The sequence below is a fragment of the Miscanthus floridulus genome, chromosome 18 (genome assembly GCF_019320115.1).
Source record: "Miscanthus floridulus cultivar M001 chromosome 18, ASM1932011v1, whole genome shotgun sequence".
Lineage (NCBI taxonomy): Eukaryota > Viridiplantae > Streptophyta > Magnoliopsida > Poales > Poaceae > Miscanthus > Miscanthus floridulus.
The window spans coordinates 31,632,954-31,653,352 of NC_089597.1; the positions used below are offsets into that span (position 1 = coordinate 31,632,954).

General features: G+C 43.2%; 1 protein-coding gene across 1 annotated transcript; it reads right to left on the minus strand.

Moving 5' to 3' along the window:
* Nucleotides 1–1,576: 1,576 nt before the first annotated feature.
* Nucleotides 1,577–11,339, minus strand: LOC136519927 (phosphoinositide phosphatase SAC3-like). Its single transcript, XM_066513309.1, has 16 exons — nucleotides 10,822–11,339; nucleotides 9,236–9,440; nucleotides 8,977–9,142; nucleotides 8,537–8,759; nucleotides 7,902–7,978; nucleotides 7,616–7,797; nucleotides 7,368–7,465; nucleotides 7,127–7,260; nucleotides 6,911–7,039; nucleotides 6,391–6,799; nucleotides 4,836–4,957; nucleotides 4,629–4,718; nucleotides 3,901–4,095; nucleotides 3,633–3,749; nucleotides 2,885–2,960; nucleotides 1,577–2,280 (listed from the first exon to the last, which is right to left on the minus strand). The coding sequence occupies exons 1-16, from the start codon at nucleotides 10,891–10,893 to the stop codon at nucleotides 2,194–2,196; spliced, it is 2,382 nt and encodes a 793-aa protein (XP_066369406.1). The 5' UTR covers nucleotides 10,894–11,339; the 3' UTR covers nucleotides 1,577–2,193.
* Nucleotides 11,340–20,399: the final 9,060 nt, after the last annotated feature.

Below are 20,399 nucleotides of genomic sequence, written 5' to 3' on the forward strand. Positions count from 1 at the left end.
TTTGCTTCTGTCTATGTATATATCCATTTCACAAGCATCGGTTGACATTTTTTTTTTTGGATGCTAGTTTCGAAATTGGAAACATCAACCTTTGTCTTACAAAAAGAAGTGTCAAAATAGAAGGTGAGATCTTGGGGGAAAACACACACCGTTACGGTATCACCTGTGAACTTGGTATCCATTTATTTACATTTCATAGCCTCATAGGTCATTTTTACGATGGTTGGCAGCAAGCCAAAAGAACTTAGAATTACTCTAGAATTGATCAATGCTGCTTTCGCCGGGACATTTAATTTTCTGCCAACAGAAACCCACATCTGGCACGCAATAAGAACAACTTTTCAGTTTATTCATGTGAGCCAGCCAAACCTCCTGTTGGAGCTCAAGCGGGACGAGTGATCTAAAAGGTGACAATAGCTAACCCATCAACCACTACAGTTGATGAGTTGATTAACCAGCACTCAACCCTGCCCCTCCTAATCCTTATCCTTTCGCCGTGGTCCTAATGTCCTATGATCCTATCAGTGAATGTATATATTATTAGGGTTTGGTGTGACGTCGCCAATTATGAAAGTGACCCACCTCGAGTTTGTAACTCCACTGCTAGCATTGATATTTCTTTGGCATGTCGCTTGCTAGCGCTAGCAGCCTAGAATGACAATCGACAGCAACAAACCAACGGGATCTCACTTCATTCGTTCGGTCCGGCGAAAGCCGGGTCATCTCGTAACAAAAGTCACGCCGAAAAAGTATTGTTCGCTAATTTATTATAAGAAAAAAATATTATTTTATGACTAAGTCAGGCTGATAACTTTAAGGGAACAGGGCCCGAGTCTCTCGCCGTTGCTTTGCGTTACTGGCCATCTGACACCGCGGTTTCCTTTTCCACAGACGGATGGATCTCGTTGTATATACTCATCAATATGTATATGAGGGAAGATTTGGCTTTTTGAACTCGTTCCAAATAAACCGTTGGTTGGTTTCTGGACTGATAAGCCCGACTGGTGCCGTTGGCTGACTGATAAGTCCTAGCTAAAATCAACAAGCGAACAGGCTGAAAGAAATAGGTGTCCATCACAAATTCCCAATAATGTATTCGGCTCGCATTGCATTAGCACTAGAGAGGTGGATTGTTGCCTCTTTGCATGTTGGCCATTGCTTTGAACTGGGATCAGCGTGCGGCCGCCGTTCAGCGACAGAAACGGCTGATGAATTAGGCAGGTCCAAACCAAGCGGAGGCAAGCGTCCCATCACCGCTTATATCAATCACATGGCCGAAGACGGCTGGAAAAGCCACCTACATGGACCATGCCTCAGCTGTGCTCCTGACCACTGACCTCAAAGTACATGGTTATGAGAGCTTTTGAGTTCTGGGCAGCGTATCCGGATTTGCTTGCCCTGTTATCGTAAAGGTGTCTCTTCAGATAGTGGCCGGCCAGCAGACCAGCATTTTCCAACAAGCCATGCAAGTGTTCCTACAGCTGCAGAGCTGATTCACAGAGCAGAGAAAGGGATCACAAAAAGATTTTGCACAGAATCAGATATTTTAAAGCAAGTATTAAAGCACTCTGCAACGTGACAAACACTGTCCAAGGGACTTCTATTGGTAACAGAGGGGTTTGGTACAATGGAAATTACACGACAATCTCCTGTTGCCACAAAAGATACATGTACATGATTTCAGAAGATCCCATACAAAGAGACCGAGGGAAAAATGGTGCTTTCATGCCCACCTCAACTCTCATGAAAGGAAAAGGGAATGGGAAAGGTGGGAAACACTTGGGACATATATATATTTACACAATGGTGGAGATGGGGATGATGCCTGGACAATGGTACATCTTCAAAAGAATATACTACCTACCTTCTTTCTTTCCTTTTTTAAGAAAAATAACAAAAATAACAACAATGCACTATCTACCCGCCTGGTGAGCAAGCTTCAATAAATGAACAGAATGGTACACTTCCCTACACAAGTCTTCTAACAGTGTGTGTGTGACTCTAATAAGCCCATCGTCGTATTCATATACCGCAAGGAGATTGCTGATGGTTGAGATTGATGGGCCTCCTTGCAATGGTCTTTAAGAGTTAAGATGCTTTGGAACGAGGTATGGGCCGCCATCACGTAGACTTTTCCCTTATTTTTGCAACCATCATGTGCCTTGAATTTACATGATAATCCATCTTGCAATATCAGTACCAAAATGCCTCTCCTTGATTAACCCACTGCACAAAATCCTTAGATAACCCCTGATCCTGGATCTCAGCAGCTTGATCATCCTGAAAGATCCAAATGAAATGATTGGTTTATTTGTTGGGTGAATGGTTCCCCAGACCCCGCACAGAGCGGGAGCTCTCTGCACTGGGTACGCCCTTTTTATTTGTTGGGTGAATGGAAAGCAATTGTAGTCTGCCAGTGAGTCATACAAGCCAAAGTTTCAAACACAAAAAAAGAGGGAGGGAGGGGGGTCTATTTCAAGAGAAAAAGTATGGGGGTTCTCAATTCCATGCAAACCAAAAGTGAAGACAGTCATGCTGATTTTAGCAACCTGTTAATGTTATGCTTACACTTAGTCAGCAGAGCAAGTTACAGAGTTATATATTATATAAAAAAAAGAATGGAACCAGAACCAAGTAGTTGATAGTACAGGCTTATTCAGGAAATTAGGCCCAAGTGGCTTGTAAACCATAATTGCAGTAAAAAGGAATGGGCATGGAAGTCATAAAATATAACAGACAAAATGGCAGGTCAGAGAAGAGCTCAAATATGGTGGCTATTCTAGGATTGGGTCCAACAAAAGGTTTTGTAAACTGTGGTTAAAGTACGGAAACTGGGCATGAAGTAGAAGTCATAACAAAAAGTAGGATTGTTGATTGCACTAACCGTTGTCCCAGAGCTTACATCATGAACACCATTATCAGTTGAAATATTCACATCAGGAGTGCTTATGGCTTTTGACCTGTTTAAGCATAATGAACAGCATGAAAATTTATGAGGTTAGAAACATTCATCTATATCGATTATAAATGGGTGATGTTCGCCAGCAGTTCCATGTACACTAGAATGGGGTATCAGAATACATGGCATTGGCAAGAACTGCTCTTTTTATTTTTCTAAACTTGGATAATCGTGAAGTATTACAGAAATATCAGGTTTCATCTCCAGGTAAACAGTTGAGAGGTACCAATCTTTAGCAATCCTTGGAGCTTGACTGATTTGGAAATATCACTATGGTTGTGTGGTCAATGGTGCAATACCAACTTTGGTGTGATGTGGAGACTACTGGTCTTACAAAGCTTGCTGCTGATGTCAATCCTTTTCTGTAGTTCTGTGGAGCGATTGTAATCCATGTGCGTGCTTTCGTAGTTGTTTGTGTGTGTTGGAGTGAATGTTCTTCTTGAACTGTTTCCTAGTTAAATGCAATGATGCTCAGGTCTCCTGATAATCCACTTAGACAAGCTATGCAGAGTTTTCCTTTTTTTCTGAGAGGTGTCAAGGAGTTAATAAAAAATGAAACTAATTACTTCTCGCTGCCATTTCTGTGTATACCATACCATGCACAAAAAACAGGTGGCCTGATGCACTAAAGATACATGATAGACCAAAAAAGGGAAAGGACAGTATGAATAACCTTTCATTGTCTGAAGCCGAAAGCCAGTCAAGATCCAGGAAATTTGAATCACCAGAACCATTGCAGTAGTCTAGTTCGCAGCTTATATGCTTAATGTGAGACACTGTCGGAGTATACCTGAGTATTTTTCAAGAGAATGGAGAATTAACAACTTATGTGTCAGTGTCAGATACTAATTTCTCAAAAGTATACTTTAGGATAATGACTCTGCTACCAAAAGAAGAACAGAAAAGATGGGGTTAGAGAATCCAGATAGCATAAGCCAAACCTTGACTTTGACATGGAATTGACGGAGGCTGAAGACATCCCATGCACTGAATCAGAACTCCAGTTTGGATGTTGTCCTTCATTTTTTGAACCAGTAAATGCTGGGTTTAAAATTCCATTTGGGCCATTACTGGACATTGATGGTTTGCTTTTATTAAGAATGCTGCCATCTGATCTTGCCCTCTTCATCAATTTACTGACAAAAATGTATAATCTCAGATAATTAATAAGATAGATTGTGTAGATTTGCACAATACATGTGTCGATAAAATCTGGATTATTTCATGCTTAAAATAAGTGGTTGAGAAACACTACACAGCCTTGCTACCCCTACGAAGAACGTGACAATAGATAAATAATTCAAGTGTCCTTGCTACCCTATGAAGGTAAAGAAGTGAATAACACAACTTCTCCATCTGAACTTTCAAAGGACTGGTTAAACCAGAACAAATGGATCAGATATTGCTGCACAACTCTTTGGGCTCTCGCGTAAAGACTGCTAATCAATTTTTGGTTCCACAATCACTTATATTGTGTAAATTTAACATGCTATTAATAAGAGAGACAATAAATATAGATACTTCATAGTCACGCCACCTTTAGTGATATTTCTGTTATTGCTCGAATTCATAGAGACGAACATATTATTCTTTTTTTAGGAGCATGTCATGTGTACATACTTAACCCTGTAACTGTAAGTTCAAGCATAGCTATATATTGCTAGCTTACCTTGTCTCGTCATCAAGTACATGCTCATCACCAGATTCTGGCTCCCAAAGTGCAGGTTTTCCCACCTGCGGTTGGAAGTATCCTAAAAATCTGAAATTTAAATACATAGGAAAAATAAGTGACAGAAACTTAGTCCCTACTCATAGTATTTTCCAATTGAAACTTCAAAATATATAAGAAGATTGCTCATATCTTAATCACACATACAAGTTTATCGCTGCTTGTTTGTAGGCATCCATATAGGCATTACTATAGTACCGTTGCAGTGTCCTAAAGAACTCTTGAGATTGGATGGCAAACTTCAAGTGCCCTCTTTTTGCAGAGAATATCTACACATGAAACCACAAGGCAAGTTCATCAGAGAAGTGTGCAAGAATAATCCAACATGAAAAGAATGTTGAATGCCATGAAAGTTATTTGACTTGCCAAAGTCATCAGAGAAGTGTGCAAGAACAACCCAACATGAAAAGAATGTTGAATGCCATGAAAGTTATTTGACTTGCCAAAATGTCAACAAAAATATCATTCAATTAACTAGCTAGCAGTCACCTTATCAGTACAACTGTGCGAGAACTCAACAATTGAATAATCTTTTAGTTTGATTGACATATTGATGTAAGGTTACAATTAAGATATCTTTCACTTCTGATTCATGTGTTGTAGTCCACTCTGCACAGTAGTTATACGTTATTAAGCTCCCCAGATCAGCAAGTAATGTAGAATCCACAGAATGAGCACAAACTAATTCTGTTTCATTTCATAATTGAAGTGACAACTGACAAGTGCTAGTTTAGTCCACTGATCAATCTAGGTGGCACCCTGTCACCCTATTTAGACAGAGCAACAGCACACTTTTCCCTTTAATTTACAGATCACAGATATCACATGTATATTCTATAGAGAAGAAAATCAATGAACCTCTCCTCATTCTGTACGTGGAATGGAAACATCGTTACAAATGGATTCCAACTTTTCCTATAACTTAAAGAAAAATTTATCCACGGCAGATAGATAGGATGATAAAATACAGAAACATATTAACATAATGCCAAGGTAGTAGGATAAAAATGCAATTTAAAAAATAAGTGTCAGCTTGATTGAGTAAAATATACAGACGAAATAATAAGACGAGTAATTCTGTAAAAAAGTAGCTGCATCACACTAACCTATATGATAAAATATTGAGAAAAGTAAATAGTGTAGCAATGGACTCACAAATAATAATTGATATGAAGAAAAGCAATTCGCTCGTAGTTGATAAACTGTATGATTAATTGCAATACTATTGATACCACTGTATGATTAAGTGTAACCCTAGCTACTAAAATAAGTGGCCTTAGTCTCAAAATAATAACTGAGCCTATATACTTGTTGAACTTTTTTAGAGCCATTAATCAGCACACTTGATTGATGATAGCCTATTTTAAAATTCCATATCATAATCTGTGGATATCAAGTACAAAATAGTTCTCAAATTTAACTTCCATAACTCCAACTAGCTTCATGTTTTTATTTCACTTTTCAGAATAAATGCTAGTCTTTATGCCACTCATCCTGGAATAATAAGTTCAATTTGAAACGCAAACACTTAAAACAGACCAGAGGCAAAGCTAATCGAGGAAACTTGGATGAGTTCTGAAATAATGTAATAGCATATGCAATGCAACCATCCTTATTTCAACACACAAGCATATTGTGGAAGGAATAAAGAACCTACAGTTTTCTGACAGATAGAACAATAAAGCAACATTCAATGCAGTACCTTATTGTGCGCAGCAGAACCACCATACTGTAAAGCAAGTGTGTCACCCATCCGTTCATAAAAATGCATCAAATGTCGAGACAAAGGGGAGTCTAAATGAACTTCTGGAGATTCTACAGAACCAAGTTCATGTAACTGGTGTCCTAGAGCAGCTAAGCCATAGGCATATTGAGCAACATTTGTGCGGTCCAAACAATCTATACAGTTTGTACGTAGGACACCTTTTTGAAATTTTGGAGGCTTTATTTGGGTAGATCCATTGACCTCAGATTTATCTTCTGCAATTCCATTGCCAGGATCAGAACTGCCACAGGTATCTTCTTGGGAAATGTCATCAAGATCATCAACATAGTCTGCATTGCCGCAATTGTTGTTGACATCACACACGTGAGGACCAAAACCATTTTTCCTACATACAAAACATAAAACCAAAAATAAGAAAGCGTCAAGCCATTCAAGAATCAAGAGGTACATGAAAATAGGAATTCAAATTGAATAGCAGAGAAACCAGTATACTTACAATGTAGGGCTTAAGTTAAGGGAGTTCTCTGCCATTTGAGCTGGGGAAACTTGACAATAAAAGAATTCTGTCAAGTTCAGAGCTTCAAACGCCACTTTCAAAAGCACTTGAAGGGCATTTGTACTTTTGCTGAAATACATTTTTTTTCTTCAGTTATGTACACCAGAAGAATCAAACAGAACATAAGTTTGAGGCACATAACACAAGAATTAATACCTTTGAGAGTTCTTATGAAGATCCCAATGTAAAAATCTCAAATGGTCTTCGCCTGGTAGACCGCTATTAATAATCTTTATTGCTCTGTCAAATTCCCGACGAAGTATAATTTCTCGTGGTCTCTTCTCACGTGTCTTTCAAGAATAACACAAAGTAAATTGCAAATGTGTGATTCTTAAAGTATGACTTATATGAAAAAGATCTATCAGAAGCAATGGCAGCATAATAACAGTGTGCTCACCTTAATCAAGTTTAAGATGATGATAGGATTTCCATGTCTCTTCCTAAGATTTTCAAAATGAAGCCTGGTAGCCTCATAATTTTTGTCCTTTTCATGCACTGCAAGAAAAAAAAATACCAAATGTTTGAATAGTATTTTACGCATTGAATAAGGATTCCAATGCTTACATATTTTTTGTCCTTTTCATGCACTGCAAGAAAAAAACAACAAATTTTTAATAGGCATTGAATAAGGATTTCAATGCTTACATATGATATCAGGCTTAAGATTCAGCTTTGATGTCTCCTGGGACCAGAATAGTGGAATTGAACCCCTGTTCTGCACAACAGAGCTTATTTGGCACGGTCCAAGCATGTCTTCATAAACAATTTGCTCAGTCTCAACATCATTTGCTACTCTGCCCTCCTCATTCACACCCCTCTTTAGATACCTGTATGACAATATCAGAAAAAGAAAAATGCAGCATATCAATCCTAACCACACAAAAATTGATAGAAAGGAGTATACATTACTAAGAGTTTGCAAAGTGTGAACCTGGTGCCAGCATAATGCCTCGAGCGTCTAGCAATGAGCGTCAGCATAATATCCTTCCCACATATCGCAAGTTTATCCTTGATATAAATGAAATAAGAATATTATTCTAAATCATTATATGAATAAACAGAAGTAGTGAATTCCAAGAGCAACAGAGAAGTTAGATGGCAAATTGGCAAGTAAGCTCAAGCTTCTAAGTATACTACAGAAAAGGATATTATGTTAGATTTTTTTCAGATTAAGTCATTTTGTCAAAGAAAGAAGCAGCATAAGTAGTTACCTTTACATAGTGCAAAATAAATCAGGAACGTATTCATAACTTGCTAGTCCATTAATATTCGACAGTCTTATCATTTTCATAATATTTCATCATGATTTTACACATTATAGACTGAAAAACACAACTATTCCTATGACAAAAAGAAAAAGGAGAAAAGGATTCTTACTTGTCTAGCACAAGCAAATAGAACATAAATTTTAACTTAGTAAAGAGCAAAGCAGGCGAAGATAATGAACATGGTGTAAAAAGAAAGGAGCAGGAATGTAGGATACATCTTTTTGGATGCTATCTATCATATTTCACAAATCCTACTAAACGATATAACAGGACAAAAGGGTACAAGTTTCATATGTACCTGCTTAAAAAAACCATAGACTAATGCAACAGTCCAGAGTGTAGTTTTCAGAATGTCACGAATCCCTCGAGTTAGGAACTCATTCCAGACAAACATTGTGTCATATAGTTCCCACCCTTCTTGTGGATCACTAAAGTTCTTCTGGAGACTTCTCATTATTTGATATGAGTGGCTAAAAAAGAAGTCTTTTCTAAGATCAATTGTCTGCAAGAGCTTCTTGTACCTGCATGATTAGTGAAGCTTGGCTTATGATGAGCATACAGTGGTGCAGCTGTTTGCCATGTAACTGCACTAGCTATGCTCCTGAATCTTTCTAAGAAAAAAGATAGAATATTTTTTTTATTAAACAGTTAGAAAATATCCAATCTAACTATCAAGTGTATGATAATATGAAGGATAGTATGTTAACAATATAAACATGGTGTGCAGTCATGCAGCACCTGTTCTCGTCCTTGGAGTTAATTAACTTTGGCCTCGTCTTGGAATTTGATAACTCAATCATCGCAGTCTTAGTAACTTGGTACACCGGATGACCAAATATATCCCCAATCTTTCTCTGCTCAGTAATAATTAACATGTAATAGGGCCCAAGGAACTTAATGAAACCTGTAAAGAAAACATATTGTTGATGCATATTTACAGGAAATATCTTACCGACATTGCATCAAATTATGATCAGAGTAAGATGGGATAGCTTACCAATGATTCCAAAACAGTTGGTGACAAATTTGACTCCACCAGTAGACCTGTGTTCTTCATCCAGATCTTTTAGAAGATCAAGGTAGTCACTCTCTGAGTGTATAGTAGAATTCTCATCTACATTGAGCTCTGATGGTTCCATTCTATCAATCTTGAGCAATCTCCATATTGTCTTGTTAGTGTTAGTTCCAAGAATATAAAATTTCTGCCAAAAACATCCATCATTAAATTATGATAAAAACAAATAATCATAGGAACTAGGTACTAAATGTCACTTTCACCCTTCAGTAAATGTCGATTGCTACAGTTAAGGATCAAGATTCAGGTGGCACCAATAGCCACAAATAATTCAGGTGGTGCGATATGTATTGGGTCACAGTTCACCATTAAAACCATCATGAGAAGGTTACACGAACCAGACCCACTATTTCTCACCTATCCTAGCAAAAAATAAACATCAAAATCAAGCTCGCTCACTGCCTTCCTCTGTTCTAAATCTCCATTTTCCATCTTCCACAAATCTATAATTTCACTCATAGCCCATCATTGTCCCAAAACCTCAGTTTAAGAAAAGCTCCAATCTATTCAAGTAGCCTTTCATGTCGGCAATATCCTGTCAGATCCTCTTCGATGTGACTAACAGAAATTCGTATTTGCTTTATCGCAATCAACAGACTGTTGCATGAGGTTCTTGAATTCTCTACATTCTCACAGATGGAACGGTAAAAGGATGCCATTCTCCATTTTTTTCACTTTTTAAGACTTACAAAAATTCCCATATCCGACATGCATATACCAATCCAACTTCTAAATTCTAGTCCACAAACACAAGCAAGAAATGAAAAACAGTAAGGCTTAGCCTTTGCACGTGAGTTTGCAAACACATTTTCTATAAGGCTTCTATGTACAGAATGCACCCGGATAGAGAGAGCTTCATCAATTACCAGCAAAACAAGAAATGCGTCGCCAGGATAAAATCAACCGAGCACTGTGTAACCAATCATCCAAAAAATAGTGGGATGAAGCACAGGCTAGTTTTAACTTGATGTCACACCCTGGTTTTAACTGATAACTTGAATGAGCACACAAAGGTTTTCTTTCCGTGATTAAAATCCCAACAAATGAACATGAGCAGGGCTAGAAAAGCACACCTATTTCCTAACCAAAACTATATAGAAAAAAGCATCATAACTAACAAAATAAGGCAGGATTCGATATCTCGCGCATAGAACGCAACAATACTAGCAGCTAAGAGCTCCTGAAATCCAAGTGTGATAATCATTTTCTCCACAGGCATATTCAAATCGCATGCATGCAGATGCCATGAATGGACAAGGATTCGTAACTCATAAATCCCCGATGCTGCATGGAATGATCCAAGCACGTAGAGCGCATGCTCTGTCCCGAGCTAAACGACGCCTAGAGCTCAACCGTCTCCGTCGCTATACAATCAAGACCGAATCACAAAGCAGCAGCAGGAGCGGCATCATGAACAAAACAACATAATTTTACCCAGCAACAAGAGACAAACAGCAACACCCGCTCGACGCAGCGGCGCATTGTGATCCGGGGCGCGAGGAGCTCACCGACTCGGCCTCGTAGAGCTCGAAGCTCTGGAGGCAGCTGTCCGGCTCCGCCACCGCCGTCGCCGCCGCCATGGCCGGCAGAATCCCCGGCGCGTGCAGCCCGGCTCAATCTCGCATCCGCCACAGCGGCAGATCACAGCCCCGCAGCCGCCACCGCCGCCCGCCGGAACCCTAAGTCCGCGCCGCCCGGCTGCTTGAGGTAGAGCATTCCCCGCGCGAACCACGGCCGCGGCGCCGCCCGCGAATCAGAGCCCGGACCGGCCCAAGGCTCGCGGCGAACGGTCGCGAATCCGGGGGCGGGATTCGTGGAGCGAGCTCGGGCGCCGATCGCGAGCGGCGGAAATGGGGAAATTTCTGGGCGACGAGGAGGAGGAGGCCGCTGGCGAGGCCGTGAATGATGAGGGAGATTGGTTGATTTCGCTTTCTTTTTTTCCCCCCGTGTGTTGCGAAATCCGTGAGGCGTGGAGGCTGTCCGCTGTCCTGGGGAGGAGGGAGGAGGAAGGAGGAAGGAGGGAGGAGGGCGAGCTGTCCTCAGTGAGAGGGAATATATTGGGATCTGTTTTGCTTGTGTTTTTTAGTATTTTCCGTCGTTGTTTCTATTTGCGTTTTTGTGTTCTTGGAGGTATTTATGCCCGTTTTCTGTTTGAGTTTCCATTTGTATAGTGCTCCTGCGCCAGGCCATACTGTCGTGTCCAGGTTTTTTTTCTTCTTCTTCATTGAATTTTCTCAGTTCTTCCGTATTTATTTATGTGTTGTGTGTGAACAAAATGATGGCAGATGGGTGATTGAGGCGACTCGACAGCTGATCACTGTAGCAATTCTATCGTCTAAAAATGACAGGGTATAAGTTCCCATTTCTGCATCTACAGTTGCATATGATGGGGCAATAACGTTTCATGATTTTGATATGTTATTATTAGTATTTGTTCCTGAAACACCGACTTTTTTAGTTGAAACATATACTCACTTTGTCAAAACTGCGATCGTTGGGTAAACAAATGGCTAAAATTAGTTGTCACACATTCCGTGGTCGCCATGAGTAGTATATGCGTAATTAAAGAATTAAAAATACTACTGCTTTATTAGCTCCTGATGCTGGTGGTGCCGAGCATATTCTAGAATCCAGATGGGCATTTGGTGCCGGGAAACCCGCCAGCTAACGCTGCAGCTGCCTCCGCCACCCGCTCTGCGCGAGCGCGACACGTCCGAACCAGCCAGCCGGCGAAGCGAAAACCGCCGGTCCCGGCTACACCCAGCCAGGTTCCTTTCTCCGAGCCGTGAGGCAACGCACAAGAGGCAGCGTATGGGGCACAACATCAACCTGCATACTGACCGAATCGAATCTGGCCGCCGGTAGCGCTTGTCTGTACGCCACAGCGCGAGTAGACTTCCGCCATCCTGATGCAGGAAGCCCGCGACGCGACCGCCGCCGGTGACCCGCGACCGGTCTGCGCGAACCCGTCCTGCTGAACGATTCCGTCTGACGAGGCGAATTCTGCCTGCGCCGGCCGAGGGGCGATCCCGAGGGTGGCGCGTTTCCGGTCGTCGTCGTGCCGCGTGCGCATGTGCTGCGCGCGCCCCGCGAACACGACGAGAAGGTCGGCCTCGGGTCGGTTAGCTCGGGAGGCGGGCGCGGCAGGTGCTGGGCTGCTGGTGGCGCGCGCTGAGCGAGTTGACTGCGCGAGTAGAGGCGGGAGCGGCTGGACTGGGCCTCGGCTCCGGCCCTCCCAGTGGATTGGACAACAGGGGCGGAAGCGAAAAGGGCTGTGCCGCCGATGCGCTTGCGCGCGCGCCACGCCACCTCCGCGCGCGCTTCTCGGCGAGAGGCCACGGCCAGGCGACGTCGTTTTTTTTTTCTTTTGGAGCCTTCCTACCGTTGCTGCCCGGCGTCGCTGCCACGTCCTGGCGTCCACGCCAAAACCGACAACAGTAGCGGCTTTTTCCTGTGTGTGATGGTTGAGCGCGATCGAGGTCAAGGCCTGAGCATGTGCACTGATACGGCAGCGGCAGATTGACGTCCATACGCGTCGTGGAGTTGCCTGCCAAGCGTACCAACAGCTGTGCCAGTATGCCCACGCACTGTTAACAACGACGTGTGTCCACAAGGCCACGTTCCTGATCCTATCCTAGCTCCCGATCCCGGTGGCGGGCAAAAGAAATAGAGTGGCAGCATGCACCTTGACTTGGCTGGGGTATCATCGTATAAAGACGTTATCTTGCATATAAAGGGATCAGGATGGCGATTCAGATAATCACAAATTTGTCTATGATGGGATGGAGTTGAAGTAGTAATAGTCAGCATTAGTGTATTCGTCATGACGGTGGTAATACTCCTCCCAGCAATCATCTAGTCAGCCTCATCTATCCCATTTTCAACCGGACTAGTTCAGCGAAGCATTATTGCCATGGGAAATGGATTGTTAACTAGCGCGTGAAACACAATCAAAGGTTGGAGAGCGCTTGAATGTTTCGAGCTCCGATTCTTTTTTTCCCAGCATGATTCATGTTCTGGCATTGTTTATAACGCGGCAGCAGCTGTCATCTATCCAACTCTTCCGGGAGTGATTCCGGAAGAAATTTTTTTTAATTTTAACACTTTTTAAAAACTAATTTTAAATTTAACACTGTCTGTTTTTTTTTACTAACACTTTTGGCCGTGCCTATTGTCCTGGCGCGGCCAAATGCCTGTGCCGCGCCATGCATGGTGGCGCGGCAGAGGACTGACGTGGCGGCGACCGGAATCGCTGATCGATGACATGGCAGGGTCTACCGCGCCATCGACCTTGGCGCGGCAGTGCCACGCCCTGATCCGTGGCGCGGCATATCCTAAATTTGTTTTAGGATAATTAGTGATTTAGGATAATTAGTGATTTAGGATAATTAGGGTTTTATGATTGTTATTGATTTATGATAGTTTGTCAAATTTAGGATAGTTAGTGATTTAGGATAGTTAGGTTAGTGAATTTATTTGTGATTTACGTAGGTAGTTTTTAGGTTTGAGGTTGTGTGTTCTAGTATAGTTAGGATTTTCGGTTTAGGGATTGATTAGGTATTTATTACTTAGTTTATAGTTAGTTATTTAGTTAGGGATTTTGGGTATAGATACTAGTTTACAAATGTCGGTACTTACTAGTGCGTGATACGTCGATTTTGATGACTTCATGAAGTTTCGTCAAATACTTATATTCCTAGTGAAGTTGTTTATGTTACTAGTGCGTGATATTCTGTTAATGTTACTCTGAATATATACATGTGCTTTCATATTGTGTTCGTATTGCATAACAAGTAGTTCAAAATTTGCAATGCTACATAATGTTAATTTAAATTTTGTTAATTTGAATACTCTAACGCTTAGTTTATCAATTTGTAACAGGATGGCTCCTCCCACGCAGCACCCATTGTACTCCATTCTTGAGGTGGAGTACGACGACCAGCACCGAGCACACATCTTGAGTGACAACGACGTAAAGGTGGCCTTGCCTACTTTGAGGCCCCGCACGCACACCAGGGCGCACCAGTAGGACGAGCGTTATGCGCCATACATACGGCGTGCCGGCTTCCTCGAGTTTGTCCGTGTTGTCAACCATGGTCTTCCGCTCCTTGACCCAACACTACTTACTGCAGCTGTAGACAGATGCGAGTGCTTTCTTTGTACGTAAACTTTCTTGTAACAAATTTGAGACAACTAACAATCGTTCTATTCTTATAATAGGTGGAGGCCTGAGACCTACACGTTCCACCTACCTTGTGGCGAGATGACCTTGACCGTGCAGGACGTGAAGGCTATTTTTGGCCTTCGGTTGGGGGGACTTCCAGCGACAGGGATATTTGACAACGATCACTGGAGGGAGCTAGTGGCTCAGTTTACTGGCTTTCTTCCACCGGACGACGAGGCTTCCAAGAAAAATAAGTGAGAAATTGAAGCATATTTAATACTTGCATTGCTTTCCTGTAGCCATCGGGTCTCATTTTCTTTGATAAATTTTAGGAAAACTTCCGGTGTTTCGTCGTCCTGGATCACGGAGCGCTTTGATTACTTGGACCCACAGGCTGAGAAGGCTTAGATCGACAGGTTCACTCGAGTATGGCTCTGGTACTTTTTTGGTGCTTTCCTCTTCCCAGACGCCTCGGGCAACACCATCAACTGGATCTTTTTTGACATACTACGCTAGCCGTGGGAGAACATAGCGGCATATAACTGGGGCAGCGCTGTCCTGGCATGGACGTATCGACAGCTATGTGTTGCCTACCATCGCACCTCAGGGTATGTGAACCTTGGAGGTTGCTCGTACCTACTCCAGATTTGGTGTTGGGAACGATGGCCCGTTGGAAGGCCCCTTAATATTGGTTTACCGGTAAGTACTTCGATTCATTATATTCTTCGATATGGTTACATATGATGAGTTTATTAATGGCTAATTCATTATCGTGTTCAATGCAGCAATGGAACGGGCGGGATACACTCCCTACAGCTCTGTTTATCTAGACGGAATCAGAGTTAGTTAGAGGGAATGCGAGGCGCAAGTACAGAGAGTATACGGACGGTCTCGACGTCCTGACACAGCACCAGGGTATCTCGACGCCGGTGGTCGGCGTCTTGCGCGAGGGGTCGAGGAAGCCGGGGTCCATGGTCGCGCCGCCGCCGATCCTACAATATGGGGCCAAAATGCCAAATAAATAAGTTCCCTTAAAAATATTCGTTTCAATCCGATCTAATTTTTCATAATCGATTAGTTAACATAGTGGTTAACCGTATTATGAAAGACGAAAAAAATATCATTGGCTTATTAAATTCTCTATTCGGCCGTGAAAAAAATTCAACAAAAAACAGAAACAAATCAACTATTGATTTTACGTCAAGCAATACTTAGAATAACTTCCACTATCGGCGCGACGCGTTCCGATTAAACCGTCCAGGTACCGCCGGGCGGGCGGCGGCCAGGCGGGCTTGCTGCTCGGACAGTCGGGACTGGCCGCGGGATTTCATTCGGCTCTGCCGCGCCACGGATCAGGGCGCGGCACTGCCGCGCCAAGGTCGATGGCGCGACAGATCCTGCGACGTCATCGGTCAGCGATTCCGGTCGCCGCCACGTCAGCCCTCTGCCGCGCCACCATGCATGACGCGACACAGGCATTTGGCCGCGTCAAGGCAATAGACACGGGCAAAAGTGTTAGTTAAAAAACAGACAGTGTTAGATTTAAAATTAGTTTTCAAAAAATGTTAAAATTAAAAAAAAATCCAAGAAAACGTGTGAACAAAACATACCAGCTTATAGTTTGAACTCTAGTGAGCAAGTTCCACTAAAGAAACTTAATCAACGGAGATACAGTTAGTTTGAGTGATGTTGCCAATTCAACAAGCATATCAAACAACATCATAATTAATCCAAGAAACGAAAACAATATATTGGCGGAAACGTGAAAAATCATCAGAATGAACATATGAAACTAGTAAGAACCTAACAATAACATGTTCACAAAAAAAATTATGATGTTATAAAAAATATTGTTCCAAATGGCATGAAGCCAAAAAAAAAATGCTACATTCTTGGTGTTACCATCAGCATGAATAATCTAGCGAATGCTATATTTATTTTTCTAAGAATTTTACTAGATTTTCTTGTAAGTTACTTACCAATTTCATCGGGTCATTTGAAGATTTCTCAGCTTTGTTGATTGACCATACTGACAAAATATACTTCATTTCCAGGAAACCACACCGTCAATTGTCTGTTTGGGGTTGACCACGGTGCTATATTTTGTAATGTACATTCACAAATTTGAGAAATCTCTAAAGTTTTGGTCACTGTGGTGGAAACTACATACCTAGGCTGGATATCGAGCCAGCTCGGCTTGGCTCGGTCTAGCTCTAGCTGGCTCATTAGGCTAACGAGCCAGCTCGGCTCGGCTCGTTACTGAGCTTGAGCTGGCTCGTTTAGCTCGCAAGCTACTACAAAAAAAAAAATAGGACACACATATTTATAATGTTTATGCTACAATAATTTCAGAAGGTGACAACCACCATTATGTAACCATACATGATTAATACATATCAGGTTCATCAAAAGTATCAACCATGCAACATAGCTGGTCCATCCATGATCATGCAGTTCCAGTATACTAACTAATTGCTTGCCACCACAAACTTAGGAAAATCCACAGATTCAATGTCAGCATCATCATCTTCTCATTGAAAAACAATCCATAAAATCAACATTTAAGTACCACAACAATTATAAAATTAAAGTTCATATGAAACAGCTGAAAATAAGGATTACATGTTAATAGAATAGGTGTACACTTCTAGGTCAGCATCATCATCTTCTGGATTCATGGTCATGGGCTGATAAGCCTTAGCTCGTGAGTAGCTCGCGAGCTGACTCGTTAAAATAGCGAGCTAGACTTCCAGCTCAACTCATAAAAAAAGTTAAAACGAGCCAAGTCGAGCCGAGCTGAGCCGGCCATGAGTCGAGCGAATTGACGAGCCATGAGTATTTTGTCCAGCCCTATACGTACCTCCCAGGTTATTGAAGTCATATTTATTCTCATGGATCTATTCCATGAAGAAACAGTGCTAATGTTTCTATTGAGAATCTAGACGCCTAGTGGTAAGCAATGTTTCTACGGAGAGCTGCAAGGGCTATCGAGTTATGCTCGAGCAGGCCTACGTCACCGTTGGCCGTTGGCGTCTCGCGCGCTATCGAGTCGGTGCTGGAGGCGGTAAGAAACACAAGCGGTGCATGATGGTGTTCAGAATTCCTCTCGGACGTCACTTTCACATTTTTTTTTCTCAACTCTCCGTGTAAAAGACACAAAAAGCTCCATTTGCAAGCGCTGAGAAAAGGCAATTACGGGGAAAAAAAATGAATGCATGCATTGTCACACGTGACACGATGGCTGTGATGTATCAACGACGGGACATGGGTTTCCATACCGTAGTGTTGCTAGGTAGCTACCGCCTACCGCTATTACCAGAGGGGAGGGCCGGCCGTGGATAGCGCGCGGATAGGCTTGTGCCGCGCGCGCATGCACGCACATGCAGAGACCGTCGCAGGAGGGCACCCGCTGCACTGCACCTCGCGCCATCGTGGAGACCTCGGGCAGAGGCAACCCCGGCCGTCCATACCACACCATTCCCAGCACACGAGCACATCGTGATGAATGGGGGGGGGGGGGGGGGGGGGGGGGGGGGGGGGGGGGGCTCAATTATTCATGTGAGTATGTGTGACTTTGCGGCCTTGCGGCTCGTGAAAGTGAAAGCGTTAAACTCGCAGCGTTTTTCATTGGATCGTGAATCGTATTTGGCATCCAAGCGCGCCTGACGCGGATGGATGGGATGGGATGGGATGGGTCATGCATGCCCATGATCCTAGAAAAAGCGGCATGCTGCGTGCTTGATGATGCTTCTGTTCGAGAAAGGAAACGGCCGAGCAGCAGCTGCGACCTTTTGCTCTGCATTGGGACGTACAGTAACCTTTATTCCCCCTCCAACACTTGCATATGCACCGCCGGGCGTTTTGTTGCAAGTCTTTACAAACTACTCATGCTCATCGAGTTTGGGCAGGCGTGGCGCATTTGCTCATTTCTGTCTCTACTTCGAAGCATTGTTCTGATCCTTTTTCCTTTTTGTTGAACCGATAGCTGGTCCGGAAACTCGACACCACCACGCTTTACAATGTTGGCCACATGCACACAGCTTTTCGATCGGGACAACGACACTGGGGGGGGGGGGGGGGGGGGGGGGGGTCATACGCAATGAACCATCCGTTTAGATCCGGTCCATCTACATATCGTTATTATCCATATACAACTGGCCTGCTCATCGTCGGCGAAGTTCAATTTTTTTCTTGGTTTCAAAGAAAAACAAAATAATTTGCTACATTGTATTATGACGAGAATCGTTTGGTTTCTAAAACCTGCTGGCTCCGCTCCTACCTTAGAGCACGCCTAGTGGTGAGTCGATTCACGGCAACAACAAAAAACAGGACACGTTATGTTTGTTTAAGTCGAACGGTAATGCTCCCACGCGGACGTCCGTCTATTTAGATGGTGTGCGCCCCACACCACATCGCTGTTGTCGCCTCTTCCTCCCCCGCCACGCCCCCTTAGCCTGTGCCGCTCACTCCTCTCTCCTGCCCATCGCGCGCGCCCACTTCTGCTGGTCGGGCCGCTCGACCCCGCGCGCTGCCCGCCTCTGCTGGTGCTGCCGTCGTGCACGTCTAGCTTGCACCCCTCGCTCCTCTCTCTTGCCCGTCGTGCGCCCACCTCTGCTAATCGGGCCGCTCGCACTACTACAGAAAATCTTTTCCGTAGCGTTTCAGTTTGAGGCTCCGAGGCGGGCGGCCCAATTGCCCACCTCGGTTATTCTAGGCAGGGCAGCCACCGCCTCGGTTAATACATTAACCGAGGCAGGCATTGTAAAATAACTGCCTCGGTAAATCATTGTCGACACCTGTGGAGGCACACAGGTCCCGTTCGGCTTGCTGAATTGGCTAAAGCACTGTTCTGGTTGAATTGTTGTGGGAGAGAAAACACTGTTCCGGCTGAAAAAACAAGTTGAATAGTGCGGATTATAAGGTAAGCCGAATGGGGCCACAGAGACAAAATCCGTAAGCGCACGGGTATCAAAGTAGTTTTCACCAGGAGTATTATCGAGTATTGTATCCACTGAAAAACGTGTGTGTTGTCTAACAACTAGTTTGTCCAGGGATAGCAATCAAGGTTTAAGGTATGAGTAAAGAGGATTCCTATGGTTATGACCCTATGCAAAGCAAGGCTTATGATTCTAATGTTCACTTCGGGACGCCGCTTAGATAGTAAAGCACCACTAGTAGATAATTCTAACGACGTGACTACGGTCCTACTAATTTAAGAATCTGCTCAATTCGGCGTGGACTACAAAGGATAGACAGGGTTGTCACCCCCGCTGCTACCACACAACCAAGAAGTAGGGAGCAAACATAGGTAGCCGATAGCCCAAGCACCACGCCGATGCTACGATTACTACTCTAATCCAGCTAGCAAGAACTAGAGTACTCAAAAGAACTGTGAACCCGTGAACAAAAGAACACAATACTTACCAGAAATATCTCAGATGTAGACTTGGAGAAGCCTAGATCCGCCAAAGTACAAGCCGTAGAGATAACACCAGTAGGCCGGTACTTCCTTCAAACTCTTCCCTCATTCTCTAACTCAATATTTTTATTTACAAGACTAGATCCTATAAATGACTAATCTTCTCTTGATGCCCTGATCCTGAGATGATGATATGAATTAGGGTTTCAGGATAGCCTGGGGAGGGGGGTAGGGGCTTGCTATTTATGAGGGAAGCCTGGCACCCTCCCCCTCTAAGTAGCCTCATTGGTACTAAACTTTACACTATATCTTATTAAAATACACATGGGCCTTTATGGGTCAAATTTTGAATTGAGACCATAAATACATAGCATGGCTCTATCTCATCCCTCTGTTTGAACCGACGTTGACCAACGGCGTAGATTGATCCTCAATGGCGGTGGAAGAACCGATGTCGAAGCAGAGGAGGACAGGTGGGACCAGGAGGCTGCCCGGCTTATTGG